General features: G+C 42.4%; 2 protein-coding genes across 2 annotated transcripts in view; one reads left to right on the top strand and one right to left on the bottom strand.

Annotated features, from left to right (window-relative positions):
- Positions 1 to 202: 202 nt before the first annotated feature.
- On the top strand, positions 203 to 22,286 carry dhx36 (DEAH (Asp-Glu-Ala-His) box polypeptide 36). The gene is made up of 27 exons (XM_058079130.2): positions 203 to 317; positions 527 to 773; positions 1,132 to 1,289; positions 1,362 to 1,427; positions 2,670 to 2,910; positions 2,990 to 3,028; positions 3,110 to 3,280; positions 3,576 to 3,655; positions 4,769 to 4,843; positions 6,311 to 6,477; positions 6,568 to 6,649; positions 6,717 to 6,857; positions 7,443 to 7,548; positions 9,340 to 9,427; positions 10,578 to 10,633; positions 10,724 to 10,788; positions 11,236 to 11,379; positions 11,665 to 11,782; positions 13,407 to 13,505; positions 14,330 to 14,503; positions 14,598 to 14,684; positions 14,750 to 14,833; positions 15,570 to 15,669; positions 15,753 to 15,843; positions 17,281 to 17,401; positions 20,085 to 20,237; positions 20,308 to 22,286. Exons 1-27 carry the CDS (start codon positions 268 to 270, stop codon positions 20,557 to 20,559), a joined length of 3,255 nt encoding a protein of 1,084 aa, XP_057935113.2. The 5' UTR covers positions 203 to 267; the 3' UTR covers positions 20,560 to 22,286.
- LOC131134176 (rho guanine nucleotide exchange factor 26-like) overlaps positions 21,827 to 23,119 on the bottom strand; it is a 29,793-nt gene continuing 28,500 nt past the window's right edge. The window contains exon 15 of the mRNA XM_058079131.2: positions 21,827 to 22,653. Within this exon, the coding sequence (XP_057935114.2) occupies positions 22,511 to 22,653 (143 nt within the window). The 3' untranslated portion in view covers positions 21,827 to 22,510. The remainder of the gene's footprint in view (positions 22,654 to 23,119) is intronic.

The raw sequence follows: 23,119 nt of genomic DNA, 5'->3' as shown, positions 1-23,119 counted from the left end.
TGACTTTTTTTTATACTAATTGGCCAAACACCAAAAAATTTAAAAATCATAAATGCAATTGGATTTATTCATTATCCTTTTAATACATTTAAAGATCTGAAATGAGTGCTATGTTAATCTATTTATCTTAGCTAGCTAGCTATTTATTAAGCTAGCTAAGCTATTTATTTAATATTAAGCTATTTATTGGTCTATACTTCCCACCTTGGAAGTATAGACCAATCACAGCGCAAGACGTCATTTTCAGGCAACAATGAAGATGACGCCATGACTGTGCGACATGCCATAGATACAAACGCTTACATAGCTTTTGACAGGTATTGTAGCCTTATGTTCCAGTTACACGTGTCATTTGAATATATATTGGTTAATGTAAGTGCTGGTATCGATACATTATACATTTAAGTCCTCACGCACTAATCTAAGATCGTTACTCGCCGCCGGAACAACGTTAGTCTTAGCAAGAGGGACCGTTTCACTAACAGTTCTGTTGTCAAGCTAATTGTCTCTCGCTGCTCGCTGACAGAGGTATGAGTTATAAATATGGAGGTGGAGGCGGTGGAAGCAGAAGCAGAAAAGGTAGTGGTCGTAGAGGCTATCGAGATGGCAGCAGAGAAAGAGCCGACAGAGGACGCGGGTCCGGTGGGAGCTCTAACAGCGTTGACGAGGACCAAGCTGGTGGCCGCCATCCATCACACCTGAAGGGTCGTGAGATTGGCTTGTGGTACGCAAGATACGGAGCCGTGAGGAAGAAAAATGCTGATCGGAGATCGGTATGCTTCACCTTTGTTTACCCTTAATGTGTGTGATTGTCTACAGTTTTGCTGCCATTTAGACTACCCTCTGATAAAGGTGCCGTCCCACTTCAATTCCAAACTACACTTTATTTTCAAAACAAAAAAAATGAGGGGAACACCACAGTCTATATGTATCCCGGTGGTGATTTAAAAGAACAGGGTAAACAAAGCTAAACTTTGCCAAATTGCTATCATTAGCTGACAACAAACACAACCACTGCATGTGTGTTGTGTGTGTTATGTGGGGCGTGGCTTGCAATATTGCTGCAGGAAGGGAGTGGGTTTCCACAAGCACGTATTTGAATAAAACTCTTTCTATCCTTCATTTTTGCAGCGAGCAGTGGTCCAGATGGATGCGGCCAGGGAGCAGAACATTATCAAGCTGCTTGATTCCGTCCAGAATGACCAGTCTGGTGCAGCGAGACCAACGAGAGAAGTAAGAGCCTCAGCGTCCAGCAGCTGGCGTGCGTCGTCCAATAAAAGTGGTCATTGGTGAGAACATTTTCATAGCTTTTAATGTGATGCGATAACACACAATCCAGATATTTGATGCTTTCTATGCAGCTACTTTGATGGAGACATGCCTGAAGAGGAGGAACAAAAGATTGGCATCAAATCTGAGGAGGAAGAGTAAGACATTGATTGACACAACACATAAAAAAACAAATTACCGTTACATTCTACATGATATTTTTTATTTTGCTGAAATGTGCTGCTTTATAGTAGTATCGATTTACTATCCACTGAGCATAAGTCGACACACAGCCATTATTGTCTAGATAGCTGGCAACAGTTGTGAGTGCACCACAAGCATCGGGGTCTAACCTGTGGCCCAGGGACCATCTGCGGCCCGCAGCACATATTATTTAATAAAATGAAAAACTAAGCACTGATTACATCGAAATAGTTAGAAAATGAATAAAAACAGCTGTCATTTTTGGAGAATAAAGACAAAATATCAAGAAAATAAAGAAAGAAAACCCACCATTTTAGAAGCACCAATTTTTGAGTAAAAATTATTTCATTTTAGTAGCATATAGTTGAAATATGACATTTTAAAAAAGTCGTAATGTGAGAAACAAACAAAATAAAGTTGTAATTTTTGGTAAAGGTTACGTTGGGGAACAAATAATGTTGTGGAACATTAGGGAATAAAGTCAATATTATGATTTTATTTATTTTTACAAAGAAAGTTTAAATATTTGGAAAATTAGAAAAAAAAATACAAAAGAATGCAAAAAGCAAAAAATCCTCAGTAGGGTTACGTGGGTATGCTGGGGTATTCTCAGCTAACATTGGGCGAGAGGCGGGGTACACCCTGGGCTGGTGGCCAGCCAATCACAGGACACATATAGACAAACAACCATTCACACTCACATTCATACCTATGGACAATTTGATGTGGCCAGTTAACCTAACAAAGAGAAGTTAATACTAATAATTAGTAGGGCTGTCAAATGATTAAATAAAAAAAACATTATTATTATGATTGATAACCGATAATTAATCACTGATTTAGACCACACATGCACTCATAATAAAGATGTGGTTGTGATGTTCGGGGTGTCTGTGAAAGCATCTCGCAATTTGTCTAATGGGGAAGTGTTGCAGTGACGAACGGACTAGAGACGTGTTTGTTTCTTTCAATGAATGTTTGCTTCCCTATGCCGGCACCTGTCGATGGTACAACCACCATGTATGTCTCTATGTATTGCCTAGATGTCTGGTTTGGGTGTTCAGTCCTTATCAGTAGATAGTAACGCTATACAAGCTGTACATTGACTACTCTAAAGTATATCATTAATAAGATACAATGTACAGTGTGTAATAACATTTGTGAGATTCTCTTGTGTTTATTTTTCTTTTTGATAGATCCATCACTCAGACAGTTAAAGATGAGCCCCCTGACACATGGGATGATGATGATGAGCAGGAGCAGCAGGAGCAGCAGAAGCTGGAGGAGGAAGAAGAGGAGGAAAAATGGAAACCTAAGCAAAAAGACAAAGATCTAGAGTTCTTACTTCAGGAAACAGCCAGAGACCGTTCACTGGATGAGTCGTTGCAAAGAGATCTGCAGAGTAAGAAATCACACCCCAAGTACAAGGAGATGCTGGTGAGTATTTGTTACAGGCTGACATTTCTGTCACATTTCTGTTGGATGCGTGCTGATGTGCCTTTGCTCTTTGCCTTAGACATTCAGAGAGAAATTGCCATCCTATGGGAAGAAAGAGGTTTGTTTCTGCTAACATCCACATTCTGACTACAAGAGCCCCTCTCCTCAATCTTACCGGCGTCTGTTTTTCTGCCACCAGGAGCTGGTGAAGCTCATCAACTCCAACCAAGTCCTGGTTGTTAGTGGGGAAACTGGCTGTGGCAAGACCACCCAGGTGACCCAGTTCATTCTGGATGACCACATCAAGCGTGGCATGGGCTCAATGTGCCGGGTGGTTTGCACGCAGCCTCGTCGCATCAGCGCCATCTCGGTATGTCACCTGGAGGTGTCCCCTTGCAAGTTGTTCTTTTTAAAATTTTGGACAGTAATCATTATAACAATTATAATATTAATAATGCATTTTATTTGTAAGCGGCTTTCAAAGAACACAAAGACGCTGTGCATAGACACAGATAAAAGCAATATGCACACAAAAAATTTTGTGGTATATTATAGAGAGGTAGAATAAGTGGGTTTTGATGTTATGTAGATGGGGTAGATACTGGGTAACGTTAGTGATGTGCAAGCGTGTTAGTAGTCAATTAAAGTTGTTTGCTTCCACACAGGTAGCAGAGCGTGTGGCGGCAGAGAGAGCAGAAATTGTTGGCAATGGAAATTCCTGTGGGTACCAAATACGCTTGCAAAGGTAAGTAAGGTTGATGTTTTTTTTCCCTCCTCATGGAATGTTTGCAGAGCATTTGGCGCAAATAGCACAGGAAATGTAGAAAGACGTCCCACGCGATCGTTGCCGTGATTGTTTACCAGTCAGCTCAGGGGAGGTGAAGAAATTACAATAGCTGCTTCGCAGCTGCACCACATCACAGCAAGGGAGCGCTTCGTTTGCTCACCACAGTAACGGATAATCTGGCCTCACCATAGAGTTTTTTTTTTTGTTTTTACAATTTTCGGTTATTGGAGCTACTGGATTTATTGGTATGACATCCTAATTCCTCGTATTAGCCCGATAATTTTTGTACACCCCTACCTCTGCATATAAATCCTTTTTAGTTTAGTTGCAATAGATTAACTCAATTCAATCCCAGCCATTTTTCACCCCTCAGTATTGGCCATTATAAATGATGTTTCAAGGCACACAGAGTATTGTGTTCTATGGCTATATAAAGATGGAACCTGCCAAAGGAAGATTAAACTCCCGTCTTTCATAAAAAAAAGTTTTTCTACCTTTTTAGTAGAACATAAAAAGGAAAATATCAATTCCTGACTACAAAAGGGAGAAAAGCAGCTTTTTGTGAAAAGATGCATTTCAAGGAAAACAGTTAATAACAATTTTAAAACAATCATAACACCATGAACTATGTGCAATTTTCACACATGGATCTGAACTATATGTGTGTGCATATGTGTTTATGCGTTAAAATTTCCCTACAATTGTACTGAAATGAAGAGTTGTGTCATCACACCCTTTTTCCGTCACGCAAAAAGACATAAATACCTTGTTGGGGTCAGGCGTTCATAAAAAGTCCGTCTTTGGTATTGATAAGTTTACAAAATGTACAAAGTTGTGCCTACGTATATGTGTGAAGGCATAATGGTACCAGAGATGAAAGTAACAAAGATGGGAAAAGATAATGCTCAGTGATTGTCAGAAAATTATTTTCATGTGGTATTTTATCCCCTGGAGTTGTAGAAGTTACTACAGCATGACAAACTTTTATATTTTAGACTGAGCATCTGTAAAGTGTGAGTAAAGCAAATTGGTGTCAGCAGCAAAATGCTCATTTTTATTCTTTCTTCTCAGCCAGTTACCACGGAGACAAGGGTCGATCCTGTACTGCACCACAGGCATTATCCTTCAGTGGCTTCACTCAGACCCGTGAGTCTTCCTCATCTCAGCGCTGACTACTTCTCCTAGTTATTGCCCTCGGCTGCCCGATCTTTCCCTGTGTCACTCTGCTTCATTGATTTGTGCTTGACTCTGCCATCAGTGCAAGATGAATTAGAATGGCTCCCCATCCTCTGAGGCGCGCACACACACAAACACTCTTGACTCATCCCTGCACGCCCTCCCTTGCATCGCGAGTATCGAAACAAGAGTGCCAGCTTTTGTTGTTGTCTCGTTTGTGCTCATCCCAAAATTGACACGACTCGACCGGCGTGAGTCATTTGAAGGACTACAGCAGTCTGACAAAATGCTGCAACTAAATGCTGCCTCATGTTTACACAGCAGCAGGCCTACAGGTTGCTGCACGTCACTTTATTTAGAAACACTTTCACTACAGAGAACACAACCACAGATGAGTTCATAGAGGTACAAAACACAGACCGTCATCAGAGAGCCTAAGCGCTTTTCATGCCATTCACTTTATTTTCAAGCCATTTTGGCTCAACTGCATTTGTTGTATTGCCATAGGATATTCGTTAAAATAAAATAACTGGCATTTATGTTCCTTAAATCAACCTTAAATGGCAAAGCTACACAAAAAATGACATTTGTTCCTAATGACAAAAAAAAATATTCCTCTCTCTATTAGGGTTTGAATATTGCCCCCTCACTATCTTTCCATCAATCAATTTTCTATGGCGCTTATCCTCACAAGGGTCACAGGTATATGCTGGAGCCGTTCCCAGCTGACTTTGTGCAAGAGGCGGGGTACACCCTGGATTGGTCGGCAGCCAATCACAGGGCACACTCACATTCATACCTATGGACAATTTGGAGTCACCAATGAACCTAACATGTTTTTGGAATGTGGGAGGAAACCGGAGTACACGGAGAAAACCACCCCTCAATATATAGCAACTTTTTCAAACAATAATTTAATTCATGATTGCTGTGTCATGATTGAATATGGCCAATCGTTAGTTTGAAAATGTATATTTAAGCAAATTGTTTGTGTTCTTGGCCTAAAATGAGTATTTTCAAGTGTAAAAAAAGTTTAATGAACTAACTTAACAAACTAAAATACAAGTACAAGTAGGGCTGCATCTATGCCTGTCACGATAACAATTAATAATTGGGACTTTCCCATCTCATAATTATGACCTTAATGTCATAATGACATTCCCATATCAAGAAGGGAAAGTCCTAACCTAAAAAGGTTGTAATTATGATTATTGATTATTATGTTTACCTCCATAAACACACGGACATCATGTTTTACGCATGCGTGTTACTTCCCGGATGCCTCTCGTTCACATTTTTCCGGTGATGTAAAAGCCACATAAAATATCAAATTTGAACCAAATATTCGAACAGGGCATCATCCCCTGCAGTTGAACCTGTGTTATTGTCATGATAGTGTACATGAGAAGCTCATAAAACCAACTTGTCTCTTGTCAGGCACTTATCCAGTGTCAGCCACTTGGTTTTGGATGAGATCCACGAGAGAAGTCTGCACTCTGATGTTTTGCTCACCATTGTCAAGGACCTGCTCAACCTCCGAGATGACATCAAGATCATCCTCATGAGTGCCACGCTCAATGCAGAGAAATTCTCCAAATATTTTGGTATATCAAGCCACGACTTTTAAGTATAGTGTGACAATGCTGTATTACATAATTCAATAATTTGTGCAGTAATTAGATCAAATTTTTTAGACAACTGCCCCATGATCCACATCCCGGGTTTCACGTTCCCAGTAGAAGAGTTCCTCCTCGAGGACGTTGTGGAGATGATCAGGTAAGATTGTGAATCTCATACCCAGCCTGACTGTTCCAGTTAAGATGGAACCACTTGTTTTTTCCAGATATTGTCCAAAGACTCAGCCTCGTCGCCCCGTATGGAAAAGAGGCTTCTGGCAGGGGCGCCATTCCAGACCCGAGAAGGAGGAGAAGGAGGCGGAATACAAGGAGAGCTGGCCTTCCTATGCTCGCACACTACAGGCCAGGTTCATCAGCAGCTTTTGTTGACTTCCATCAAAGAAAATAGACTTTCTTGTGATTGGATCCTTTATGCCTGGGGTGTCCAAACCTTTTCCAGCGAGGGCCACATGCTGTTGTGAAAAATGGAAGGGTGCAACTTTGCCACTTTGATATTTTGTAAAGCAACACGTGTAGATATGCAAAGAAGTTCTTTACTGTATATTTCAAAGAAGAACTGCATTTCAGTTTTCTCATGTAATATTGGTGAGAAAGTTAGCATCACCATCCATCCTTTTTATTTGCTGTTTTTTTTACTTTTTATTTTTTCAGTTGTTTACTACCCAAATAATTATTGTAAATGTATTTAATATTTTACTTTGTTCTTGGAAAGACACTGCAGATTTTAATGGAAAATTGCTTTTATAGAATGTGCTGCTGGTCAATTAAAAAAACAGCCGTTGGCAGCAAGTGGTCCTCGGACTGCACTTTGGACACCCTTGCTTTCTGGTAAATTGTCTTAATATCATGCAGAAGCACATGGGATTGTTTGGAGCAGATTTCATTTGCTGTCTAATGCAGTAAAATATGCATAACCTTTTTTTTTTTTACAGATACTCTGACAGCACCATTGCTGCTCTTGAAATGCTGGACAGTGACGACAAAATTGACTTGGAGCTCATCTTGGCACTTATCCGATATATTGTGTGGAATGAGGAGGTGAGTTTGCCCTTCATTAAGTACGGCACACCTGCACAACAAGAGCAGGACTCACAAATACTGTACTCAATCATGCCATATTTACACGGACAACTAATAAAGTCCCTATCATTTGTAGACGGCATATTAGAGTAACAGAAGGGTTCGCTTTCAAGCACGCTGTGACATAAGATCAGAAAGAATGACACAGATCCTGAGTAGCAGAACCGCTCTAATGAACAAATGCACAGATGCTCTCCCACTGCATCCTCATTTGCATAACAGCTCTCCAATTAGTCCCACTTTCCTTAAGTTATGCATACAGTATGCAGCCATAATGAGAGCTTTGCTTTTTCAATCCTAAATGCACCAGCATCATTAATGTAGGCATATACTGGGCAACGTACACTAAAGTTCCAGTATTGGATCTTTACTGTAACTCCCATAGAGCAGCTTCACACGCTAACCAACTTCTATACTCTTAATTGAAGCTCTCGGAATACCGGAAGTCCTTCGAAGCATTTGGGAATGTGACCAACTACAGCGGAGTGGGCGTGCCTGGAGACTGGCTGTAGTTGGAATACATTAAAACAGATTGTTTTCACGGGAAACAAGAAATCCAAAGAAATATAGCTGAAAAGGTGCAGATTCTGGAAGATCTTTCTGTGCAGGTTATTGTGTGTAGCTGCTCTATAGGAGTCCACACCTCAATAGAAAGAGCCGAAAAATGGGCATAATATGTCCCTTTTAAAATTACTGCTGATTTTTCCATTTTGGCCTATTGTATTTGTAGATTTGCATTTGTGCCACAAGCCGCAAATGGCCACTGAGCCACACTTTGGACACCCATGTACTGAAATGCTTGGTGACTGTATTTATACGAGTTGTCAGCAACAGTGGAATCATTTAAATAAGACAGCAAGGCCCACAAACACAAGTGATTAGTGCAGTAACGTAGCCCTTCCCCTCATGAAGCACCAACGTCTAACAGCCACTGGAAGAGCTGGTTCACTGCTGTGATGTCAGACAGTGACTGACTGATTGGCTGTGATGGAATCCTGAATGGAGGATGCGTCCAGCTGTGCTGACTGGTTGATTACATTGCAGTGGTCCATAATTAAAACTAACTTCTTAGGAGAATACATTGCTATGGTAACATACACAGTAGCGTGAACCTGCTCAGAAGCAGGCTATGTTCGGGGATGAGAGCGCAGAGCCCAGCAAAAGAATCTTTGAAGTACCACTTATCCCACACCTTCAAAGTTTGGCTGGTTAAGGTGGAAAGCAAAGACGAGATCCTGCATAGCTTAAACTTCCTTGGTAGTACAGGCCTCTGCAGGGCAATGACATGCCATTCAGCATGCATGTTTACTAACCAGTGAGCCAACTTTACATGTCTTACTAATTTAGGTTACTTGGGTGATTAATACGACACTCGCACAGAGTAACAGTGGTAGATAACCGCTCATAATAATGAGATGTCATTCAAAGATAGCACTGCTGGAGGCTATGAATATTTTTTTCATATCTGCTTCTTCTGAGGAGATGAAATGAATTTTTTCACATAAAGGCTGTACTTGTCTGTCAATCACAAAATAGAATGAATCTCACCCGTAACATGCCTTGGGACATCATGTTCTAATGAATGTTACAGGAAATGTTGAATTTTGCAATAAAATTGTAATGTCTGCGGTGCGTTTAACATTTATTTTACGTTACTGATCACTTTGTCCACTCCTGCTGTGTTTTTTTTAAGCCTTGCCCGTATCTCTGTGTCTAGCTCTAAGTGCTGACCTTATTTTTGTCCAACAGGAAGGAGCCATCTTGGTCTTCCTGCCCGGCTGGGATAACATCAGCAGCCTCAATGACCTGCTGATGGCGCAGCAGATGTTCCGATCAGGTAGTCGCACACGGAGTCTATGTCGGCGACTTTAATGTCCCTAATATGTAATAGCGGTGTGACTTTATTAAACATTGTTGGTTGAACATAATTAGCAACAAGAGCTCCCTTTACTTCAGTATAAAGAACAAAAAGAAGTGATGACTGTATTCTGATGTAACACACGCACATGCACGAGTGGGTGTTCTCAGCTAGTGATATGAATTTCTTAGCTACTCATGTTAGCTAGCACTGAATGCATAGCTCATAACGACATCATGACTGCATATTGTTATAGTCAGGCTGAATCAAAATTGTATGACAGTTTGGATGCGTTTTAATTCATAACACTGGCTCACCCAACCACTATTGGCAGCGCTGGCCAGCCGGCGATGGAGTTCTTATGTTTTTTTGGTTTAAAAAAAATGTGGTTTAGTTGCATCCAGCGCCTTATATGATTATTAACAGTGATGCAAAGGCTGGTACGCTTTGCAAGATTCACACTGCCTTGAGGCAATCACTCCACATTTCCCTCGCTATATTGCTTCCACACTTCCACACTCAAATATTTACTAATTAATAAATGATTTGTGGCTGTCTACAGCCTATTAGCAGGTTAAAATGCATATTTAAGTAAAATGTACCTATTTCCTTTACCAAAAATGAAGCATTTTCAAGCATAAAAATGGCTAAATGAACTAAAATGGAGGAAAGGAAAACCTTGAAAATTATCAGAGGTGCCCAAACTTTTTCATACCGCTGTATATTTGTTTGATTACTGTTGAGCATGTACAAGATTCCTAAACGGTATTTTTTGTGAAAAATTAAAGCTGAAATTCTGCTACACTGAATCCATGGTGGTAAAGGCACTGTCATACAAAGCTATCCATATATTTGTAGACCTCACTGTTACAGCATTCTTGACCCATCATATAATAGTATTATATTAATATAATATTAATGTGATTCTCCTGATTGTAGCTACTAAGAGTACAGGCAGACTTGGATAGACTTAATTAATTTAATGTGCATTAGTCAATATCTTAATTCCCCACATGTGGTCCATAAAGTGTCATATCAGTTGATGCATTTCATCATGTATTATTAGCAGCTCCAGACGGCAGGAAGTTGTGCCGTGATGTTTCCAATACTGCATTGTTTTGTGTTTCAGACCGCTTTGTTATCATCCCGCTGCACTCGCTCATGCCGACGGTTAATCAGACGCAGGTCGGTATTTACCACTTCTCTTGTCTCCGACAAATGTGTTCCTCGATATAACCAAAATCCAATCTCATCTTCGTCCTCCATTCCTCCCAGGTGTTCAAAAGGCCTCCTCCCGGCGTCCGAAAGATTGTGATTGCTACCAATATAGCGGAAACAAGGTAAACGTGACTCTTTGCCTGCTCCAAACACCACATGTTTTTGGGTTTCTCCAAGCTGAAATGTGATGGCACTTTTGCCACTTTCGCTGCATGTGTGTGTATGTCAGTGTGCAAACTTGTCCCGGGAATTTGTGGAAGCGATGATGAAAGATTAATTAGCATACATCTCTTGGACTCATTACCAAGGTCTGGAATATTGCCTTGAATGGAACAGACTATCTCTTTGAAGATGTCCGCGTGCACACACACACATTAAAGAAGCAACCCATGCTCTCCAACACTTAGCTAAAAATAGGTGCTAAATTCCCCCTTGGGCTCAATTTTTTTTTTTACTTTCACAACAATTGTAAGTCATAATGAAGTATTTTCAGCAGACCGCTTGCTTTGAAGTGTTTCCCCATCTGACTTCATTCCCATTTACTAACGCCCCTCTACTCCACCCCACAGCATCACCATAGATGATGTTGTTTATGTCATTGATGGAGGGAAGATTAAGGAAACTAACTTTGACGCCAACAACAACATCAGCACCATGACAGCTGAGTGGGTGAGCCTGGCCAACGCAAAGCAGAGGAAAGGACGTGCTGGCCGGTGTGTAGTATTTACACATTTTTCTCTATGATCATATGCAATGGTTACCTTCCTTTTAATCATCCCAGCTCCCCATTTGTCTCCCCCACTCACCAACCCGCGGCAGCACGTAGTCTTAAAAGCAGAATGCTTCCAGCTGGCTGTGTTGCTTTTGTTGACTCGCTCCAACATTAGAGTGGAGCCAGATCCAATTAGCGGGAGCTGCTTGTTGTTTTGTGCCATTGATTGTCAATTAGTCGACCGACATAACTTTTGTTTGCTCTCGCTTGGCGTACATACATATAGAGTGTGTCCAGGGAAGTGCTATCATCTCTACAACGGTCTCAGAGCCAGCCTGCTGGATGCCTACCAATTACCCGAAATCATGAGGACGCCACTGGAGGAACTGTGCCTGCAAATCAAGGTCTGTATGAAACATGTGCCGTAGAGTCGACTGTTGCAATCCCCTCAACAGTCACATTTCAGTATACCCTTGTTTATTGCGGTTAATTGGTTCTAGACCTGACCATGATTCGTGAAGTTCCACAAAGAAACCAAAACCTCTTTCACCCTCAGCCCCCACTGTAGTTTGATTGAAGCACAGTAACTCTGTACCCACGAGCTGGAAAAAATATTGAGCAGAAATTGAGTAAGAAAATAGTATTTAGCACTCGTAGTCATCAAATCTTACCTTTATGCATTCCCACATAGTATCAGCATTTGGGAACAAATATGAGGTGAAAGAAAAAGGAGGAAAATACATCCAAATACATCCATACATCCCTCTTTGCATCGGAGAACGGTATACGGTGCGTTCAACGACCGTCAAAAAAGTAGGACAATAGCCCAATAACTTTTTTCTAAATTTTTTGTCGGGAACTGCTATTTTCCTGAAACTTACCTATGTTGCACACTTCATCACTAAAGAACAGAAAAATGGAGAAAGAAACTTATTTTTTCTTATGGAAGATGAGAGTCTGTAGGAAAAAAGGCAGGACAATGTTCAAGGTTCAGTGTTCATGTAGCCGTAGAAGATAATACAATCTGTGCCTTGAAAAATCTGTCAAAATGGTGGCTGAAGGGCCACTGAAGGGGTTGTCATTGAATGAGCTAATAAATTCAATATTTTTGCAGTTGAAGCATAGAAAACCTGTTTATGACTTTCTAAACCAATTTGTACTGACTAGGAAACAAGAACAAGCATATGAACAACTATGAATAAGCAACCAAGTTGTTATTTCCATGTTTTGTTCATACACGGCTAGATGGACCGTGTTGTGTCAATATCATGGTGACTTGCTCGATGGACAAATGGCTGGTCTGTGGCGTCTTTTCCAGTTTATTTTGAATAGGTGGAAAATGGTTTCTATCCCTGCAGCATTTGTGAGCGTGAACAATTCTCCATTTGTTGTGATGCAATCTCTTGGAGCAAAGTCCTCTGCATGCCACTCAGTGCAGCAGAAACACTCAATTTTCTCCACATTTACACCATAGAGTCATGCCTGTGTAATGAAGTTTTACACTCTCTTCTTGTGGGTTAAGCTTCTAAACCCTGTAGCTCATCCTCCGTAAATCCAGGGGGAAAAAGATAAGGTTCTGGATCCTCATTTGTCCCAGTAGTCGTCGTCGTCAGCTGCTCTCACAAAGTCTGCAATGATTAGTATTAGCAAGCACTTACTATTCAGCCGGCCCAACCTGTGGAGGCAGTGAGAAGGGTCGTCTCCTGTAGCGATGGCTTGCTATTTATTTTTACCACCTCTTTGCAAAGCCTCCCAAACCACTCCATCCTGCCCCACGGCATGCTAATGGAACACAAAGACAAAGTTCACTCCCATCGAGTATTTGCAGACTCTACTGAATGTGTATGTGAATGTAGTATGCTGCAGAAATACCACTTGGATGCGTTTGTTTTCAAAGTGAAGCCAGCATGTGAGAGTCTTGACTTAATGTAACAGTCTGTATGCGAAATGGACATTAGCAGATACCTTGTTAAGTCAAATATGATTACAGTTATTAATAAGTTATGTACTCTCATATTTGCTGTGCAGATACTGAAGCTGGGCGGCATAGCTCACTTCCTGCAGAAAGCTCTCGACCCTCCCAGTGAAAAGGCTGTGAACTTGGCCATCAAGAACCTCAAAGAATTGGTAAGAAAGAAACACTCCAAGAGTTCAAATACAGTCCGCCATGCTCAGGAAATTGTTGTATTGGTTCAACAAGTTATCCAAGGTCCCAGTCGACAAATTCTTGGCTTTGCATCAAGCAGGAAAGGTTCCATTGAAATGCACGTCTTGTGGGTTTTTATATGACAAAGATATACAATGAATCCTTCAAACTGGAATGGATATTCAACCAAAATATGCCTCCAAAGTCAAACAAAACTCTTGTTGAGGGTGTAGGTGTTTTTACTTTTTAGCATAGCTTCAAATTGTAAAAGTGGCCCTTGCATCCTTTCATTTTTTAGTATGTGGCTCTCAGTGCAAAACATTTGGGCCCCCCTGCTATATTTATTTATTTTAATTTTTTGTGTCCTGTCCAGCCATTGGGGCAGATTGTATTGTTGATCTCAATGCCCTTACATGCTAAACAGATTTGCTCTGTCAGGAAAGGTGTGAGCTATACCTTCCTTGTACTATGAAATTTTATTTGGCATTATTTTATGTTTTTGCTATGCGAATTTGGAGTGGCCGGGCCAGAGTAAGAAGGGACACAGAAAAGAAGAAGAAAAAGGGGAAAAAAGGGGGTAGAGAGAGACAAAAACAGTAGCAACAACAATTCCCATGACAACAACAGTGACAAACAAGACTGCATCAGTTAAATGTCAATGATGGCTAAGGGTCACAATGGAGATGATGTCACTGAAATGAAGACATGATCCGTGATAGTAAACAGAATTACAGCGATATCCCTGCTATATGTAATAAAAGCTAGGAATTAAATTGCTTCATATGTGTGCTTTGCTGCGTGTTAGAACACCTTGGATCATTCAGAGAATCTGACAGCGCTTGGGTTCCACCTGGCTCGCCTGCCCGTAGAGCCTCACATCGGAAAGCTCATTCTGTTTGGAGCTCTGCTGGGCTGCCTGGACCCGGTGCTCACCATCGCCGCTTCCCTCAGCTTCAAAGACCCTTTCTTCATACCCCTGGTACAACGCCGACTCTCACACATGAAAGCAGCAACAATACACAACCGCACCCGGTTGCAGGACGGCCTCACTTTGTCATGTGACTTCCTCTTAGGGCAAAGAGAAGATAGCAGACATGAGGAGGAAGACCTTGTCCAGAAACTCCAAGAGCGACCACCTCACTGTGGTCTATGCCTTTCAGGTAGGAGAGCAGCTCACATCTCCATCCGCTGTGTGATGGAGAGACTGATCCAACTTCATTTTCAGGGCTGGGAGGATGCTAAATACCGCGGCGCACGCTGCGAGAAGGACTACTGCTGGGACAACTTCCTGTGTGCCAAAACACTGAAGGTGAACAAAATGAAAGTGCAGCTCGTGCACACACAAACTTAGATTTTTAATTATTTTTTTTAACACATTTTTAATATTTTTGACCTTTAGGGTACATGCAATTGATGAGTACCATAAGTACGTGAGTACTTGCAGCCAGGGAAGTTAGTCCAAAGATCTCCCTGTGTTCATTGGAGAGAGGCTGCTACAATGTTTTCAAAAAGGGAATTTGTTATCTTTAGCAATAATTTGTCATGCATGAAAAAGTGGAAAGGAAAACAGCACTTTATAACCACATGGTCATTTTATAAGTATATTGTACAAGACAGCAGCAACAGAACCAGCGTACATACACCAACATGAAGGTGTATGTTTATTAAGTGTGCATGTCTGTAAAAAGCTTGTGAACCACTGAACTAATGTGATTGTGAATGTGAACGTCATTTCCATCAAGGCAACATATTTTCCCTTTGAATCTGCCTATTGAATGCCCGTATTAACATCCAGTCAGGTTTAAGAACAAACAATGAATGTGTGGATTAGCCTTCTGTGTATCGGCTAAATCCTATGCTATGCTATGTCATCACTCAAGAGAGGTTCAAGCTGTTGTTGTCATTGTCGTGCCTTTTCCGAGAAGGACGTTCATGTGGTTTCTGGTTGGCTGAAATGACCTCATGATGAACAAGGTTCCTGCACTCGTGTGGAGGGAGTTTACCTGCAATGCCGAAAAGATGTAGTAATTGTCTTTTCCATTTAGATGCTACACAACATGAAGGGCCAGTTTGCTGAGCATCTCATGCATGCAGGCTTTGTCAGCAGCAGGGACCCCAAAGACCCCAAATCAAATGTCAACTCAGGTGAACACCATTTGGTGCAGTCTGGTAATAAGTAAAAATGGTGACACACTGACAAAAGAACAAAAACAATCCTCCTTTTTCAGATAATGAGAAGCTCATCAAGGCTGTGATTGTCGCCGGTCTGTATCCTAAGGTGGCCATGATCCGACCATCCTTACAGAAAAAGAGGCCTGGGTGAGTTACGTTATGAGTATTGATACCCGGACAGAGAGAATGGGCTAGACCAGGGGTCTCAAACACGCGGCCCGCGGGCCAAATGTGGCCCGCAGGACACTAGTTTAAGGCCCCTGCCTTGATATGAAAGAAAAAATTATTACGTTTGATTAATTTTCATGTTAAAGGTTAAATAACTGTTAATAGTTATCCTCCCTATCCGCGTGGAAGTGGTAAGTTTTTGGCTTTTTAAATTTAAAGGAAATAACTTGGAGGCTACCGTTTAGGTCGCTAGCTCTCTAGTTTGCGAATTAGCATGTGTCTCAAGACCCTGCAGTTGCGCAATATGTTGTAAATCAAAAGAGTATAAATGTGACTATAGTCGTGTTTTGTCATGCCTACAGGGCTCTAATAATGCTTTGTTCATTTTAATCTGAAAAAAATCATTTGTCTACCCACCAACTATATGTGGTTTCTTAAGTTTTTATTATTTGCTGTTTTATTATTATTATTATATTTATTTATTACTGATTGATTGATTTTCTTTATTCTTGATTTGTTTATTTATTTTTCATCTTATTTTGTGTAGAAAAATAAGACAGTGGAATGTTTTATCAGAGCTTTTCTTGTAGAAAATCGGAACCAAAGCAAAGTTTATTCATTTTTCCAAACCTGATGCGGCCCAGTCTCACCCAGACCCTAGCTCCAGTGGCCCCCAAGTAAATTGAGTTTGAGACCCCTGGTCTAGACGGTTCAATATTTCATCAGTAACTTATCTCTTTCCAAGTCATGATGCTCAGCCAGCTTCTCTGAATCTTTGTACGTGCGACGCTCCATTATTCTTTATTTCACTACCAAAGCAGATGGTCGCCTGTGAGCAAGATTGTTCCTTTCAGTTGAGCTTATGTCAAACGGACTGTTTGACATAAACATCACAGCTGTCTCTACCTTATGAGCCGCAAAAAAAAATGTCACTAGATGTATGTAGCATATACTTTAGAGTAGTCAGTGTACAGCTTTTATACAGTTCACAGTATGTATGCATATGTGAAGTGTGAATATTTACTCAGGTGCCTATTAGACTCAGGACTGGAGACATACTTCCACTCCATCACATCACCAGCAGCTTCCTCAGCTTGGTTGTGTGTTTGGGCTTCTTATCATGTTGGCAAACCGCCATGTGGCCCCGTTTATGCTTCAGAATGTCACCGTACATGTTGGCATTCATGCAGGCAGCACTCATGCTGCCTCAGAATGTGACCAACACCCACCATCATGCTCGACCTGAAGATAATTGTCTTGATATTCATATTTTGAGATGGGAAAACACGGATAAAAGTTATCATATTCTCTAAATTGTGGCATTGTGCATAGCGTGTATCACAATGACGTCAACTTCTAGTGCCTCGAGCGCCCCCCACCCCAATAATGACACCCATTCTGTGTTATGTCATGCAGGGTAAAAGTGTACACGCAGGCTGATGGAAAAGTGTGCATCCACCCCAAGTCTGTTAATTACGAGGAGACCCAGTTCAACTACACGTGGCTCATCTATCACCTCAAGATGAGAACCAGCAGCGTGAGTAATCCTGGGAGGGCATGGGAGGGGGGGCCCAAACACGTGTTGGAAGTCAGAATGTGTGTGCGTTGCCGCTTGGGCAGGTGCTTTTGGCACCATCTCAGAGTGAGGATAAAGGTTGGCAGTCGGGGTCTCGGCCGCTTTTTAGCTTGAATGAATATTTGATGAAAAGGCCACCTTTCAGCTCCCTCTCAAAGGTGCTTTCAAGCTCCCGCACATTTGTAAGAGATGTGTGTGTGTGTGTGTGTGTGTATATCTGTGTAACAGTCAATGCACCTCCTCTTTTATGTGTGTGTGTGTGTGTGCGTGTGCATCACAGGAACACACCTTTCATGTCCTTTCTTGTCATGTCACCGCTATCTTCATCACCATCATCATCCTCTGCTGATAATCACTGAGGAGTGTGAGGCTGTCAAATTCACACAAAGAGAAGAGAAAAAAAACCACAGCCATTACGTTACGTGACAAATTCACAGGCTGGTCTGCTTGGCTTCTCTTCAGCACTTCCTTGATTACCTTTGCCAACAAGCGTGTTTATGATGTGGCCTTTGTCATCAGAGATAATCCAGAGGATAATCCTGTGGGATTTTTGTTGAGAGTTCACACACTGATGACCAAAATGTCTAAAAGAACTCCTCATTTTTGACATAATGGGAAATTATCCAGTGGAGCCTTGGTTAGCGTTCCAGGTGCCTCAATGGGGTCCAAGCCAGTGCCTTTGCTGTGCCAGTCCCAAGCCTGGATAAATACAAAGGGTAAAAATTTAAATTTTGCCAAAACCAACTATGCAAATCAACAACACGACTTCCATACCGGATCAGTCGAGGCCCGGGTTAACAACGACCGCCATTGGTGCTGTTCACCTACAGGGTGCCGGTGGAGATTGGGTTACTGATGGTCGAAGGAGAAGAGGAAGATGTGTCCGTAAGAAGAAGGAGAGGAGGAAGATGTGTCCGTAAGAAGAAGGAGAGGAGGAAGATGTGCCCGTAAGAAGAAGAAGAAGGAGGAGAGGAGGAAGATGTGCCCGTAAGGAGGAGAGGAGGAAAATGTGCCCGTAAGAAGGAGGAGAGGAGGAAGATGTGCCCGTAAGAAGAAGGAGGAGAGGAGGAAGATGTGTCTGTAAGAAGAAGGAGGAGAGGAGGAAGATGTGCCCGTAAGAAGAAGAAGGAGAGGAGGAAGATGTGCCCGTAAGAAGAAGAAAAAGGAGGAGAGGAGGAAGATGTGCCCATAAGAAGAAGAAGGAGAGGAGGAAGATGTGTCCATAAGAAGGAGAGGAGGAAGATGTGCCCATAAGAAGAAGAAGGAGAGGAGGAAGATGTGTCCATAAGAAGGAGAGGAGGAAGATGTGCCCGTAAGAAGAAGGAGGAGAGGAGGAAGATGTGCCTGTAAGAAGGAGGAGAGGAGGAAGATGTGCCCGTAAGAAGAAGAAGAAGAAGGAGGAGAGGAGGAAGATGTGCCCGTAAGAAGGAGAAGAGGAAGATGTGTCCGTAAGAAGGAGAGGAGGAAGATGTGCCCATAAGAAGAAGGAGAGGAGGAAGATGTGCCCATAAGAAGAAGGAGAGGAGGAAGATGTGCCCGTAAGAAGGAGAGGAGGAAGATGTGCCCATAAGAAGAAGGAGAGGAGGAAGATGTGCCCATAAGAAGAAGGAGAGGAGGAAGATGTGCCCGTAAGAAGAAGGAGAGGAGGAAGATGTGCCCGTAAGAAGAAGGAGAGGAGGAAGATGTGCCCATAAGAAGAAGGAGAGGAGGAAGATGTGCCCGTAAGAAGAAGGAGAGGAGGAAGATGTGCCCGTAAGAAGGAGGAGAGGGGGAAGATGTGCCCGTAAGAAGGAGGAGAGGGGGAAGATGTGCCCGTAAGAAGGAGGAGAGGGGGAAGATGTGCCCGTAAGAAGGAGGAGAGGGGGAAGATGTGCCCGTAAGAAGGAGGAGAGGGGGAAGATGTGCCCTTAAGAAGAAGGAGAGGAGGAAGATGTGCCCTTAAGAAGAAGGAGAGGAGGAAGATGTGCCCGTAAGAAGAAGGAGAGGAGGAAGATGTGCCCTTAAGAAGAAGAAGGAGAGGAGGAAGATGTGCCCTTAAGAAGAAGAAGGAGAGGAGGAAGATGTGCCCTTAAGAAGAAGAAGGAGAGGAGGAAGATGTACCTGTAAGAAGAGCGAGAAGAGGAGTGCCTAGAAGAACCTAGAACTGCGAGTAGGGACTTTAAATGTTGGAACTACGACAGGAGAAGGTAGAGCGTTGCTTGACATGATGCAGAGGAGGAAGGTAGACATACTGTGTGTCCAGGAGACCAGGTGGAAAGGTAGCAAGGTTAGAAGTTTAGGAGCAGGGTTCAAGTTGTTCTATCATGGTGTAGATGGGAAGAGAAATGGAGTAGGAGTTATTCTGGAATTGGAGGAGTTGGTTAAGAATGTCCTGGAGGTCAAAAGAGTGTCAGATCGGGTGATGAGTCTGAAGCTAGAACTTGAAGATGCGTTGTTGTGGGTGTGCCCCACAAGTAGGAGGTGAATTGGAGGAAAAACTGAAAAACTTTCCTTCTAAATCCATCAGAGCATCACATCAACTTCACTTTGAGGACAAGATGACATTTTCTTGTGGCAGTAGAATCATTAGAAGCCATCTCAGCTCCTCTAATGGAGATACCTCTACGCCTCCTTGGCGTGTTGTCCTTGTTGAAACCATCCACAGATCTTCCTGTACGACTGCACCGAGGTGTCCCCCTTCTCCCTGCTCTTCTTCGGAGGCGACATCACTATCCAGAGGGATGAGGACCAGGACACCATCGCGGTGGACCAGTGGATTGTCTTCAGGTCACCGGCGCGCATCGCTCACCTGGTCAAGGTAAAACCCCACTGGCGACAAAGTCCCACGCCAACGTGACATTGACGGGAATTTGCTTTTTGTTCTCAAGAGTCTCAAAAGGGAGCTGGATTTTCTGCTGGAGGGCAAGATAAGGAACCCGGCTCCTGTGGACTGGCAGAACCGCCAGTCCAAAGACTGCGCTGTCATCACGGCCATCATAGACCTCATCACCACGCAGGAAACCACCACAGCGGCGGGCGCTGCCGGAGCCGACAACAGTACATGGACGCCCAGAGGACAACATATTTATTTCAGTGATGACGATGACGATCAGAGGACTCATGCTGGGGACACGACTTGATAGAAAGAACCACAGGTTAGTTGACCTTCCTGTCACTTGGCCCTTTATTGCAACTCGGACTTCAGAGCACCTTATAATAAATAAAAAAAGGCAGTACAAAGTCAGCATGGGTATACTTTAGAGTAGTCAGTGTACAGCTTGTATAACAGTAGGAGTCAACAAGCAGCCATTATTGTCCAAATAAACACATTGTCCTTTTCATGTTTCAGTACTGTTGTATGATCCCTGGACAACATACATAGTAATAACATTGCTGAAATCCGCCAGAGGAGCTCAGAGGGAGGCTGACATCATTGCAGCACCTCAGCAGCCATAACCAGTGACATTATTTGTTGAGATGAAATACATGATGGAAAGCCATATTTCTTAGCTCGCTTTTGAGTGTTAAGTTGCTGTGTGAAGAGTTATCTGTAAGACGACCATGAGTTCTATTGACCGCCAATGAGGACTGATTCCGAATTGGTTGACAAGCTCGTTGTGAGTTCCCTTTCAGCTCGTGATTAGCTCCTGCCAAAAAAAAGACCTGACTCAGGAGCATCACAGTATTTAAAGGTTAGTAGAAGTTCTAAAGTAAAGGAGATGTCCAAGATTAGAACATAGCCATAAATTAGCCATGCAGTGTTCGAAGTTTACGAAAAAAAGTAGCTTATACACAGAAATGACGCTATATGAAATAAAATGGTGGTTTACCAGCTACAAAAAAACTTGCCTGTTGCTGACCTCTGACCGGGCATTTTTATTTATTTTAGCCAAGATAAAGGAAATGCTAGCAACACATGCAATATCTAGTCGCTAAAGTGCTAACTCTCAATATGATATGCAAAGCTAGCATCTAGAAAGATGCTAAGTTCAGAAAGTGCAGATCTATTGTCTTTTTGCATTATGCCATGTCAATATATGCTAATTATTAGCATCATGGCTGACATGCTAACAGTTAGCATGCTAACACCCAACAGCAGGATAGAACAATGTCAGTTAAATAGAGGCCTAAAATACTTATACTTCTACAACTACCGATCCATGGAAAACTTTGAGGCAATGGTGAAATAATTTGCATCCTAATTTTCGACCCGGGTTGGAAAATTGTTTTGGGAATTCTGCCCAGTATTCACAATCCTTAAGTGGAACATGAACACATTTCTTTTTGGTATAAATGCCTTTTCCATGTTAAGTTTCATTGTGTTTGACAGAGTGTTTATTCCCACTTTGTATAACCGTCCTTGAAGGCATCACTGCTATACATCATGTTCAGTTCCATAATGATGAGTCATATTCATAACTGTTTATTTGATGTGTTTGGACTATACAGTCACTCATACAAGAACTGCTCGTCATGCATGTTGTGTGTTTTTAACAAGCAAGTTTCAGGACATTGATGAGCATTTAGAAAAGACTTTACATATTTACACGGTACTTCACGACGTATTTCAATTGATTCATCGGAAGGACAATTGGACAAAGCCGTGCCTCCTCGAGGGTCCTTGCCCGCCCCCGCCGCTTCCTTCAACAGTAGCGGCCGTGTCGTCAGAGCCGTGGGTGTGACAGATGGTCCCGTCGCTGCTCTCAGACCTGGCCATTCATTTCCTCACGGCGGGGGAAGAAAAGCATGACTCAAGGCTAAAAGAAAGCCAAGGTCCACCTCACACAAGTTCAGGCAAGCTTCATGGCGCTGCAGCGTGGAAATGTCCAAAGAATACACATTAGTGTGTCAGCTGACAGCACATTTTCTTCCCTTCTGCTTGGGCTGGTAGACATAATGAATATTTCATTTCTGAGTAAAAAAACAAAAGTGCCTTAAGACTGAGTCATTTTAGACCAAGACCTTCTGCCTCGTCATGGGAGTGTAACTGTGTGAAGACGCCCTGGAAGAAGCAGAAAGCTGGTGCACCAGCAGACCTTCATATGAACAATCATGAAGTCCCTGAAGGCATCGCAGCATGGGAAACGGATGTCACACGTTGGTCTCCAGTCCTTGCAGGCGGTCCATCCTCTGCATGTTGCGCTCGATGGTGGCCCGGCACGTGATGGGCTGGGCGCACTCGGCCAGGAACCAGCCTTTCTCACCGTCACGCAGCCGCTCGCCCTCGAACCAACCTGAGCACGGGTCGACCAAATCACGGAAGATGAAGCGTCATGCATGAGTTCGCATCACAGCACTACTAGCATGTTTGGCTTTTTCTTTGGCTTATTTCACAGCAAGCGTACGACCGCCGTGGTTAAAAGATCGCGTGAGGTGCATGTGACTACAAATCATTTAGTGGTGTCCAAAGTGTGGCCGTGGGAGCCATTTTTGGCCTTTTATTAGATATTTATGCCCTTGATATAGTCCCAAACTTGCAATAATAATATTTTATTAAATATTATAGTAATATGCTTAGTCATCAAGCTAAAATTTCAGCGTATGTAAACAGATGCTGACCCTGGCCTTTACATATTTATGTACAAAATGCATGGAAAACATGATTATTCTCCATCATGATATCATGATGCATATAAATAATAGAAATAACTTCATATCTACATGTGTTGCTTTACAAAATATCAAAGTGGCAAATTTAAC

This window comes from Doryrhamphus excisus, linkage group LG8 (assembly GCF_037039965.1).
Source record: "Doryrhamphus excisus strain RoL-2023G ecotype Guam linkage group LG8, RoL_Dexc_Guam_v1.1, whole genome shotgun sequence".
Lineage (NCBI taxonomy): Eukaryota > Metazoa > Chordata > Actinopteri > Syngnathiformes > Syngnathidae > Doryrhamphus > Doryrhamphus excisus.
Note: the sequence above shows the minus strand (reverse complement) of the source record. Positions and strands in the feature narration are given on the sequence as shown.

Coding starts and splice junctions, on each gene's coding strand:
- dhx36 (XM_058079130.2), top strand. CDS start 268: ATGACTGTGCGACATGCCATAGATACAAACGCTTACATAGCTTTTGAC. Junction 4,844..6,310: donor CAGTGGCTTCACTCAGACCC/GTGAGTCTTCCT, acceptor GTCTCTTGTCAG/GCACTTATCCAGTGTCAGCC. Junction 20,238..20,307: donor GCATCGCTCACCTGGTCAAG/GTAAAACCCCAC, acceptor TTTGTTCTCAAG/AGTCTCAAAAGGGAGCTGGA.